The sequence below is a fragment of the Rhinoderma darwinii genome, chromosome 4, assembly GCF_050947455.1.
Source record: "Rhinoderma darwinii isolate aRhiDar2 chromosome 4, aRhiDar2.hap1, whole genome shotgun sequence".
Classification (NCBI taxonomy): Eukaryota; Metazoa; Chordata; class Amphibia; order Anura; family Rhinodermatidae; genus Rhinoderma; species Rhinoderma darwinii.
This window is the reverse complement of record NC_134690.1, coordinates 370,665,021-370,677,352: the sequence shown is the minus strand read 5'-3', so window position 1 is coordinate 370,677,352 and position 12,332 is coordinate 370,665,021. Positions and strand designations below refer to the sequence as shown.

The 12,332-nt window shown below is 42.1% G+C and overlaps 1 protein-coding gene across 4 annotated transcripts in view; it reads right to left on the bottom strand.

Annotated features, from left to right (window-relative positions):
- Positions 1–4,106: 4,106 nt before the first annotated feature.
- C1D (C1D nuclear receptor corepressor) overlaps positions 4,107–12,332 on the bottom strand; it is a 37,487-nt gene continuing 29,261 nt past the window's right edge. For all 4 annotated transcript variants that reach the window (XM_075863117.1, XM_075863113.1, XM_075863114.1 and 1 more), the window contains exon 5: positions 4,107–4,381. In XM_075863117.1, coding sequence (XP_075719232.1) covers positions 4,214–4,381 — 168 coding nt within the window. In that variant the 3' untranslated portion in view covers positions 4,107–4,213. The remainder of the gene's footprint in view (positions 4,382–12,332) is intronic.

Here is a 12,332-nt window from a genome sequence, read left to right as displayed (position 1 = left end):
CATCAATATCTGATCAGTGGAGGTCCAACCCTCGGCACCCCCACCCAGCAGCTGTATTGAAGGGGGCGCTCGTAGAGGGGTTTCACAGTATTCCAGCCTTCCCCCATTCATGTGAATGGGAGAAGGCTGTAAGGGATTAATAGGCTGGCAGGGATTAATAGGAGTGTGATAAACCAGTCTTTGGGGGATGTAATATTCTTAATTTTCAGGTGGTGAATCAATCTCCCATACCAGCTACAAAAGGGAGAGGTGTCATGAGTTATGTTTTAAAGCCCATGCGTCAGGTAAATCTCCTAGACTGTGGGGGATAATCAGGACGTACATAATCAAATTAGTTTGCATGTCAACACAAGGACCAACTTTGTCTCTGTGGGGCTCCCATCATAATCAATACTTTGGAAGCCAGACAGCGAGACTCCAGTACCCACATGTCTCCAGAAATGGCTGTATGGGACAAAAGAAATATAATCCCTCAAAGCCCCCCCTGTCATAATTCATATTGTATATAACCCAGCTAGGTGTATATGATCCAAGAACTCAGACGCTCCTTGGGTCTCAAGCGCAGGGATTCTCGGGAATGAGAAACCCCAGAACTGAATGTTGGTTACAATTATTAATATTTCTTAGTCATGTTTGGTATGCCAGGGTTGGTTAATATATGCCGGGAACTTGTCGGTCATAGGATCTCGCTACGAGATTCATATAAGGAGTTATGACCGATTAGAATTGTGTCCGGCCACTTTCCCTGTTTTGCATGTAATTGACCATCCTCCTTCTACCTGACCAGGAGGAGGGTTGAGGGGTCTTGTTTGGACCCCTTATAATGCTATACCAAGAAATACACAGTGTCAGACCACAGGAGATGCGACCACATTGCAGTTCTGTCCACCTTCAAGCTGTTCTCAGCGGGATCGCTAACCTATCCAATACGTAAGAGGTCTGTTATTCTTTGCTTTATTCCTTTTATTTTGTAACTGTTTTGCTTATATGTATGTCATTTTTATTACATCATTTTTGTAACCTTTTTTGTAAGCACTGTACTTTCATATATTAAACCTTAAAATTAATACGTTTGTTCCTTGCTGCTCTAAACCTACCCACCACCTCGAAGAGGAAAAGCATAACCTGCTGGATATTTAGATTCAGTGTGTGCCTCTGTGAACGTGTGCGTTACCAGGAGGCGGCTCTTGTCGGCCTAATACGGCAAGTGGTGGCAGCGTTTTGTGTGGATGTGTGAATTGGTTTTTGGGTGCGCTTTAACTCATTGTTAGCCTGTTGCGATAGGTGTGTGTATAGGGAGAGTGGACAAGCGGAGTTCCCCTTTACAGTAAGTCACATGTGCCGGGAGTGGTGTTCGTGACAAGGATCATAAGGATGGCAGATCAGGGGGCCTTCATTAGGTCCCCAGGCTACCATGACAACCATCTGCACCCCCGCGATTGTGACGCATGAAGGTCGATAGAAAGAGGGGGGCCTAACGGCATAGATGCCGTGGTCGCTTTTGACCATCTAAGTGGTTGAACGACCGGGATCAGAGTTATCTCCGATCCCAGCCGTTGCAGTGAAGTGTCAAATAAAACACACAGCTTTTTTGAATTGTTACTGCATTTACATCTGGGCATCTGGTTAGGACAACAATGAAGTTTGCTGACAAAGTAAAGTAAATTGCGTTATTTTTTGAGTCTGTAGTTGGACGGTACCATCGTATGAGCTATCCTTCGGCATCTGATTGGCTCAGTGTACTCATTTGTATACAGCGCAACAGAAGCAACTACAGACTTTACCTTGGTAGAGTAGGGCCCCTACAACAATTGCTCTTTCTAATAATACACGCCCTTCAATTTTAAGATGGCCATACACATTAGATAAACTTTGGGGATAATATTCTGTGGACTGATGAGTCAAGGGTGGAACTTTTTAGAAGACATGGGTCTCATTACATCTGGCGTAAAGTTAACACTGCCTCCCACCATAAGAATATCATAGCAACAGTCAGATATGGTGGTGGTAATGTGATGGTCTGAGGCTGCTTTGCTTCTGCAGGTCCTGGATTGGTTCCATGTCTATTATGGGTTTATAGGGAAGCCTTGCTTCAGAATAGACTTCCTGATATCAGGTGAAGATGTGCAACTCCTAAGATCAGTGCTTACATTGATGTTAAGATATTGCCCGAAGTTTTGACCAACAGTCTTTCCAAAGTGATCACCACTGTTAAACATCCTGATATTAGGAATTTTTGCCTAAATGCTTCCACGGTGGTCAATATCCGTCATCTATTTCTTAATATCTTGGCCTCTCTCATTGCAAATAGGAATGCTGTGGTCAAGTCTCTTGCGGCAGCCAAGACATTTGACAGCGTGCAATGGCCCGACTCTGCGCTACTTTGAATATAATGGGTTTTTAGAAATATCTTTGTTTCTTGGGTTAAAATTACTCTATTCCCTCTTAAAGGGGTTTTCCCATAATCAATATTTATCACATATCCACAGGTTAGGTGATAAATATCTGATCGGTGGGTATCTGACCACTGGGAGCTCCACCGACCACGAGAACGGGCTTACCTTGCCGTTCCCAGGAGCCCCATAGGAATGGCGCGGTACTGCACATGATGAACCACTGCACCATTCATTTTTATGGGGCTGCCAAAGACAGCGCACTACCGCTCCATTCCTAAATTGCTAGGGTTTGAGTGAATAGCCTCCTGTCAGAGGTCTTTCTTCTCTATAGGGGCACGTCAGGGGTGCCCTTAATCACTGCTGTTATTTGCGATAACCATTGAACCATTAGCTGTGGTCCTTAGAGTGGAAGGATTTAAGTATGGAGAACTGCATGAAACGGAAGCACACTTGTGGATAATTTACTTTTATTTTTCAATGACTGTTCGCGATCTCTGCAGTTTGCCTATGTCTATAATTGCTGCCTTTTGTGTGCCCCTTCAGTTGGACTAGAACCTGGACCAAGTCGGTGGTCCTCCCCTTATAGTCTGTCTCCAATTCTAAATTGTCCCTGCATTTATACACTTGGTGGTACATGTCTCTGCCTCGGTCATTGACTAGGACTCCCTTAATTTACAGCGCCAGCTTCTCAAATTTCAAATAAAGACTGTTGTAAACTAACCCTTAAATTTGGCTTAATTTGGTTCCCTTTCAAAACTTTTACTCACCTTCCTACTTTAATTGCTATTCATAAACTTTGGTTGCAAGTTAGACAATTATTGGGTATATCGGGGTATACTACATGTACTCAAATTCTGCTGAACTTACTCTATCCTGAAATACAAAAATCCCTAGTTTTGATTCCTGGAGATCTAGAGTAATTGATCGGCTGCCGCATGTTATTTTTGATGGCAGCTTCAAATCCTTTCAGCAACTTTAACAAAAGTATGGGCTGCCTCATAGCAGTTTTTATCAGTATTTGAAGCTCTGCTATGCCTTTAATGCCCAAAATCAACTCCCTGCTATGCAGGCCTCAGCTTTAGATTTAACGCAGTCTCGTAGGACCAATTTCTCTGCATTATCGCTGTCTTTTTAGAGTCTCATCTGAAGGCTCATACTTTCGCTTTGTAAGGTGAATGGAAGACAGATGTATGACTGTTGACAGATGATCAATAGGCAGAGGTTATTCAAGCCATCATGTAGGTCTCAGTTAGTGAAGCCCATAGACTGTTCTATCTATACCTTCTACATCGTGTTTATAGGACTCCATTTTTTTTTTCTAATGGGGTTCAAGTCTGATTACATGTATGCGGTGCCAGTACCCCAAGGCTGGCATGATCCAAACAATGTGAAATTGTCCATGTCTGAGGAGGTGCTTGATTTGATAAAATATAAGCAGTAACACTCGTGATCTGGTAATTGGCCTTTTGGGTCTGAGCTTCCTGTGAGTGCCATAGTCTTGCCATTTTGCGTTCATTGTTAAAAGCTGTAAATTTATTTTTATTGGATGGCACCATTATCGCCAAATGTCGTGGAATTTTTTTTTTTTGCCCCTACGACAAACGCAGAAAACTCATGCCGCAGTGTGGGAAGGTGATCTGGAATTCCTTATTAGAAGAATTGTACATATTTTATTATGAAGTCTCAAAACATTTCAGGTCAATAATTAAATGTTATTCTTAACACAAACTTTAATCAAATCAATAAAAATACATATTCAGGAAAAAGAATAAAAATGTAATTGAAAGAAAAAAAAATTATCTAAAACACAAAAACCTCTATTTCTGCTTTGTCCTGGACTGTTTTTTGGCCGGGGTGCCTTCCTCGGCAGTGGGATCACAAAGAGCATGCTTTATAAATCGCTGCGCTGCTCCCTTGTCTATTCTGGCAGCTTTCTTACGGTCTGTTATTTCTTTGACTCTGTTCATATAACTTCGTATTCTTTCCTACAAAACAAAAGTACTAGTTCAGTCTGAGACGTACGGATAAATCAGTTTTCCTCCAACAAAAGGCAGTAGAAGAATAATCTACGGAAACACAAGTCTCAAATTCGGACAAACCATTTGATATTTAGCTGAAATTACCCGAGAACCTGAGCCGAACATAGCGGAGCTGCTGATCCTGGCATTTCGTCATACAAAGAACATTTGCCTTTTTGTATTATTTGTTCACATTGAGCATTACTGTATAATATTGACCACAACTTGCTGGCAGTCTCGTAACTAGCTTTGCTATTCTCGTTTGTAAGACCTAGCGCTAATTATCAGTTGCAGCATTTACGCCACGTACTTTAGTTACGCCAGCACTGGTCTTGGGCTAGGCATTTTGCACACTGCCATATTACTGATCTGTTGTGCTGAGTGGTAATATGGCGCTCATATCCTTCTGCAAGACCATACTGTACCTATGTTCGCTTCTGTATAAAATCTGAGAAAAATAATTGTGGTCTGCTCCATCGCATGCCATGTTACGCATTGATTTCAGGGGTGAACACATGTCTAACACGAATCAATAGGGACTCAGTGTGCCGCAGTCCGACTATCCCATGAGTTCTTATTCACACAAGCATATTGTATATTCATATCAGTTCAGTATGTGGAAAGTCCTGAATGTAAAACTTATGTAAATCAATGCAACTATTTATATGACCATATTTGTTACATCCATCTATACATATAGCATGTACTATTGTTGTCTATATTGGTATTGTATCCTAATGAAGTCAATATGATGAAAAAATAGCTGGCGCCTATTTTTACCCTTTACGTCATTATTTAATTCATAACATAGCGCCGAAATAGGCTGACAACATGGGGCACTGTCCGTGACTCCAAGATCACCTGCCCCTGCTGTATTATATATCAGTATTTATCTGATGAGGCCTTGGATACACAAATATGAGAATAAGGCTGTGATTCTTATGGAGGAAGTATCAAGTAATTTTATGCAACTTTTAAAGTAGGACTTAATTAAAAAAAAATATATATATTTTTTTTAAAGAGGCTCTGTCACCAGATTATAAATGCCCTATTTCCTACATAATCTGATCGGCGCTGTAATGTAGATAACAATAGTGGTTTTTATTTAGAAAAACGATCATTTTTGAGCAAGTTATGTGCTAGTTTAGATTTATGCTAATGAGCTAAATCTAATGAGATTTATGCTAATGAGCTGCACCGTTAATCTACTGATGATCTATCCGGTAGATAGGTCACCAGTTGTTCAGTAGTGGACACCCCCTTTAACTAATGCCTTCACATACCACATGCTACTTAGTAGTAAATAATGTATTTAATTATATATTTTTCACACATTGTAGAAGTCAGAATTATTATCTTCACTTTTCAGAATTTTTTGCATTTAGGTCGTTGAAATCCAGAGAAAAAAAAAACCTTTAACACCAGTGTGAACAAAATAATTTGGAGAAACAGCCCAGGCAATTACAACTGTGAGGAGAGAAAAAGGAACATTACGCTGCCCCAATTTAATATTTTGCTTGGCTACAATTTTTGGGATTATATAGGTACATTGAGAGCCATTATTATTCCTCTGTGACAAGTCAAAAAGGAACCAGTTCATTCCCATTTGTAATATTTCATACTTGAAATCGGTGATATGCTTTGATGTTCCCAGTTGGCAAGAAACCTTGATATCCAGAGCCTATATATTCAATCTGTTCATTCAACTTAATGGAACAAAAAAAGACAAACCCAAGAGATTTATTCAAAGTTGTAAATATGTCACTTCTACATGATTACTGGACAGTACACAGACTGCAGATGCCAAAAAAGCTTTTAGCTTTGTTGTAGAACCAAATTCTTAACTGTTGAGAAAATGAATTAATGAAGGAATAGGATGAGGGCTGCGAGCGTGAATGGATGTGTGTGTGTGTAAAAAGCTCCACTTCTATTGGGGGCTGCTCTCTCATCCCGGCTAGTAAATCACCGCCTGCAATATTTATGGACTTAAAACAGGAATGTGGAAAGCCGAGATACCATTTAAGCTTTAACACAAAGATCTTCTTAATGCAACATTTTTGCATCAATATCTCTGGGGGGGGGGAGGAGATATATGTCTATATCCTGAAGCAACCCTCTACGATTTGACAGATAACCTAAATGTTGCATTGCTACTCGTGTAGGAAAAGGATTATCAGCAACTAGCCTCAAATAGCATTTATATGTTCACATAATATACTATGGAGAATGAGAATCGGTCTCCCTACAAAAACTGTATAGGATGTACACAGCTAGGGTGGCCTAGACTATCAGTCTCATGCCAGACAGGCGTCCAGGATACAGTGAGATAGTACCGGATTCCCAGAAAACCATACATCTATGACCATGCCTCACCAACTTGCCCATCGCTGATCTCTGACTGCAGAGGTTGGCACAGGAGTGAAAGAGCTACATGCAGGTGGCTGCGGATTGGCTCCGCGCATGTAAGTTCCTTCTAGAGGAGTAGGGAGCAGTGCAGAACAATGAACGAGATAAGCAAGTTGTATTATGAGGTACAGTGGCTGGCACACTTGTATGGGCATGGTTGTGGCAGCAACTACTATATTGGCACTCCTGTGTGATTGGAACTTTATGTTTTTTATGTATGGAAGCAATGTGTCTGGTACATCACTAAAGGGTACTAAACGTTTAAAATCTTCTGACATGTCTTAGTGACATGTTAGTGGTCGGACATCCACCGTTCAAAACATCGGAGACCCCCACCGATCACGAAAACAAACCGGCAGAAGCTCTCGGGTGAGTAATGTGCCGCTTCGTTTCTGTGCGGCTTTCCGCAGAAAGCCGAGCGAGCAGTGAACGAGCTCAATAGAAAGTCTACGAGTCCGTACACCGTAGTGATCAGAAACAAATCGGCTCAGCGCTCAGAGGTCTCAATGGTCGGACCCCCACCAATCAAAACTTCTGACATGTCAAAAGTTTTTTTTAAAGTTGATTTACCCTTTAAAGGGGTTTTCCCATCAGAGACATTTATGTCATATCCACTGGATATGTCAAATGTCAGAGATGCGGGTCCCACCTCTGGGACCCACAACTATCTCTAGAACGGGGCCCCCTAAACACTGTTCTAGCTTTTTGTGCTCACGCTGCCTCCCGGCCACTTACTGATTACATGGTCGGGAGTTACGGAAACAGCCTAACTCTCTGAGCTATGCTGTTTCCGTATCTCCCATAGAACTGAATAGTAGTTAAGGGAACAGCGTAGCTCGCATGCTACGCTGCTTCCATAACTGCCACTTACTACTATGGGTGTTATGGAAACAGCGTAGCTCCGCGTGTTACGCGGTTTCCGTAACTCCCCATCATGTAATCAGCAAGTGGCCGGGAGGCAGCGTGAGCACAAAAAGCTAGAACAGTATTTAGGGGGCCCCGTTCTAGACATAGGTGGAACCCCCATCTATCTGATATTTATTAAATATCCTGTGGATATGTCATAGACGTCTCTAATGGGAAAACCCCTTTTAAGGGTAACTGTGTGATGAGCACCATGGTATAAGCTATTCTCTGGTCAGGATATTACGGTGCTTGCAATGTCTAATTTCACTTGAGGCTATTACTATGGTTGGTTCTGTAGGTTTAGCCAGAATAAAAAGGGGTTAAAGTTTCGTAGGGCTTACATCTAAAAAAAAACGTCACGCAGCACCAGCTACTGTGCTTCAATGATTGTGGCTCCCAAAAGGCAACCAGCCAGCCACATCTGCCTTATAATTCAACAAATTTTCTTCAATGAGTTTTCAAAGATTTGATTTCTTAGATTTCGGTTTTAAATGCAATTATGAGGCGGGTTAGAATCAAAGATAAAAAAGGAGATCACGGGAGGAATAGCTGGTTGTTTTCATTTTTTTGGGGTATTTTGGTCGTCCGTTTTGCACAATCACTTTTTGTCAGAAGGGTTCCCTTGGTAAGATGATCAGTGGATCCCACTGCTAGGACCCCCCAGCTAAAAACTCTGGGTAAACCCAGAGCTGAAAGTGTTGAATTTCCATGCAGTTCCACCAGAAGCGAAATAAAGTACTACTCGGTGGTCATTGAAATCAATACAACCCCCGCATCAGGAGCTGAACTTCCTGGACTCTCCAGTCTTGTTTTGCAGCCATGACCGCTACAGAGAGCCCTACTTGTTCCAGCATTGCCCGGCCATGTGTTTGCTGCTCATTGTGATCAGTTATGGATCTGCTATGTGGCCAATCACAGTAATTGCTGCCCTAGATTTACCCACAGCTTTGTGCTTTCCTGTACTTAGAGGCTCTGTCACCAGATTTTGCAACCCCTATCTGCTATTGCAGCAGATCGGCGCTGCAATGTAGATTACAGTAACGTTTTTATTTTTAAAAAACGAGCATTTTTGGCCAAGTTATGACCATTTTCGTATTTATGCAAATGAGGCTTGCAAAAGTACAACTAGGCGTGTTTAAAAGTAAAAGTACAACTGGGCGTGTATTATGTGCGTACATCGGGGCGTGTTTACTACTTTTACTAGCTGGGCTTTCTGATGAGAAGTAACATCCTCTTCTCTTCAGAACGCCCAGCTTCTGGCAGTGCAGATCTGTGACGTCACTCACAGGTCCTGCATCGTGTCGGCACCAGAGGCTACAGTTGATTCTGCAGCAGCATCAGCATTTGCAGGTAAGTAGCTACATCGACTTACCTGCAAACGCCGATGCTGCTGCAGAATCATCTGTAGCCTCTGGTGCCGATGTGTCCTCGCTCGTCTGACACGATGCAGGACCTGTGAGTGACGTCACAGCGTGATCACTGGAGAACACGGCTGTGTCTGCACTGCCAGAAGCTGGGCGTTGTGAAGAGAAGTGGATGATACTTCTATACACAACGCCCAGCTAGTAAAAGTAGTAAACACGCCCCGATGTACGCACATAATACACGCCCAGTTGTACTTTTACTTTTCAACATGCCCAGTTGTACTTTTGCAAGCCTCATTTGCATAAATACGAAAATGGTCATAACTTGGCCAAAAATGCTAGTTTTTTAAAAATAAAAACGTTACTGTAATCTACATTGCAGCGCCGATCTGCTGAAATAGCAGATAGGGGTTGCAAAATCTGGTGACAGAGCCTCTTTAACCACTATTGCTCTTCTGTGTACCGAACGCTGCATACGCCTGACCAATGCTTATCTGTCACTCCTGTGTACTTACACTGCAAACATCTGACCACGGCTAATCCTCCATTGTACTCCATCTGTAGCCCAGCCATCATTTGTAGACTATCCTGGGGATCACGACCTAGGAATCCCCTTGCAGCAAGGTCCATACCCCCTTGCGGGGATTCAGGGTGAAGACCAGGTGATTCCTTAGATTTCGCAACCCAAATTAGATTGTGCCAACCGAATTATGGTTATTTCTTATTCCAGCTTGCTAAACTACAACTCCTTAAAGAGGCTCTGTCACCAGATTATAAGTGCACTTTCTCCTACATAATGTGATCGGCGCTGTAATGTAGATAACAGTGGTTTTTATTTTGAAAAACGGTCATTTTTGAGCAAGTTCTGAACAATTTTATATTTATGCTAATTAGTTTGTTAATAGACAACTGGAAAAATTTTACCTTTTTACCAACTGGGCGTTGTAAAGAGAAGTTTATGACGATGACCTATCAGCTTCATACGCTTCTCATTGTTCCAGCCCAGCTTCGTTCACAGCAGTGTGATCTCGCGAGATCACGCTGTGCTGTAACATACTCCCACACTAACTTTACCTAAGTGTCTTGAGAGTGAATAGACATTGCCTCCAGCCAGGATGCGATGTCTATTCAACCTCCCGACACTTCGGTAAAGTTTCTGTGGGACTTAATAACAGCACAGCGTGATCTCACTGTGCTGTGTGAGTAAGTCCCACAAAAACTTTACCGAAGTGTCAGGAGTGTGAATAGACATCGCATCCTGGCTGGAGGTGAGGTCTATTCACTGTCAAGACACTTCGGTAAAGTTAATGTAGGAGTATGTGACAGCACAGTGTGATCTTGCGAGATCACGCTGTGCTGCGAGTACAGCTAAAAATGAATGAAGAAAAGTGTGTGACGCGGAATGGTCAGAATCATACTCTTCTCTTTACAACAAGTGTAACAGTCTCTGCATTACTGACTATTATTGTGAACTGTGTCGTTGCCTCGCCTATTGGATTTAGACTCGAGAACCAGCATCATTACAGCCCGTGTAATCCATGGATGTTCTGGGTCCTCCAGACGCTCTTTGTAGTCTTCTCCAGCTAAAAGATGAGGGTCCTCCATCTATTAAGTCAGTTTCCCATTTGAAAATTGCTTTCCTAAACCAGACAACTAGTTAACTTGTGTGCTTCTCACGGTCAATGAGAATGGTAACGCTCCAGGGTACCTACACAAATAATGTATACTCCAGCGCATGGCCATGTAAACTATAATTGTATTAAAGAGTATTCCCATGATGGTAAGTGATGGCATAACACTAGTATATGCCATCACTTACTGATCTGTGGGCGTTCAAATGCCGCAACCCCAACAGTTCCTCAGAATGTACACAGCATTGCCCTGTATAGCGACGCTCCTGCAACACAGCCCTGTTTCTTTGGATGAAGCAGTGTTGCAGTTCCTTGCACAGCATGTCGTCACCGACACCCCTGTGCAGGGAATGAGCCAAGGAAACCTCAGCCCGAGTTGGGAGACCCCCACGGATCATGTTACGCTATATCCTAGTGATACGCCATAACTTTATAAGATGAGAATACCCCTTTAATTTCAAAGGCATTTTTGTTTAATTTCTACCGACCACTCGACACTAAATGAAAAATTAACTAAAAGGGGAAAAAAAAATATTTTTTTTCCTAGCAGCACATAAAAAAAGTGAAACCCTAGAAGACCGGAGATGGGAACAATGAATCACAGTGAAGTCTCCCCGCTTCAGACAAGTTCATTATCTCCATGCAGAACACAGCTCTTTTGATATGTCTCCTGTAGATATACTCTGCCTCCTACAATGCTCGGCTACCATCATATATAATAATTACTTACAAAAAGGTCAACTCACAGAAGGAAGTCACCAGCCAACTGCAAACCGCTGCACTGAAGGAAATGATCCAAGTCCTGCTGGCTTACACCCTAATCTCTGCTCTTTGGATATGTGCTAAACTTTGCTGTTCTAATTACTTTATTTGTCATGGTTTCTCTTTGTAAAAATGATGGATAGCGGCGCTGCTTGCACAGTTCTCATTCCTTTAGCTTCTACAAGATATATACTGTTACAAGGCGCAGAGAATATAACGTTACAGGCTGCAGCTGTATAATCTACGCTCGCAGCTGCAGGAGCCCATAGATCTTCCTTTCGCTTGCAATGTTTCAAAAAAAAATATACCACTCAAAGGAAGGTAGAAAAATCATATACAACTCACATATTTAATCTCACTTATAAAGCCTTCCATCCTCCCGATTTTCTGGCTGATGTAACCCTTACAGTGTGAGAAAAAGAAATCTACTAGAAGAAAAGTCATGTCTTGTGCAGTAGTGTCTTCGTTATATGTGGGCAAACGGATCTCAAAGTCACTTTAAGTTCTATTGTAATAGTTAAAAATGCATACATTGTAGACACAGGTATACACAGAGGAGAAGCCGCTTCCATACTGATCCGGTTCTCACCCCCACGTAGAATAGTTGGGGTCTGTTTACATCCCCCCTTCTCATTGGTCATTGCTAAAAGTGATGGCCTCTCCTCTTCGGGATGTAATTTATGTAGGTTCATAGAGAAAGAGGTCTGGCTAAGTCACTCATGTATAATGCTATTCTTTATTGTATCATAATAAAAGCAGCTGGAATGAACAGTAGTCATGGTAATAGAGAATTTAGGTCTACGGCTTTCCTGTTGTAGTCAGACAGCCCCCTTGACTGTACTAACTCCA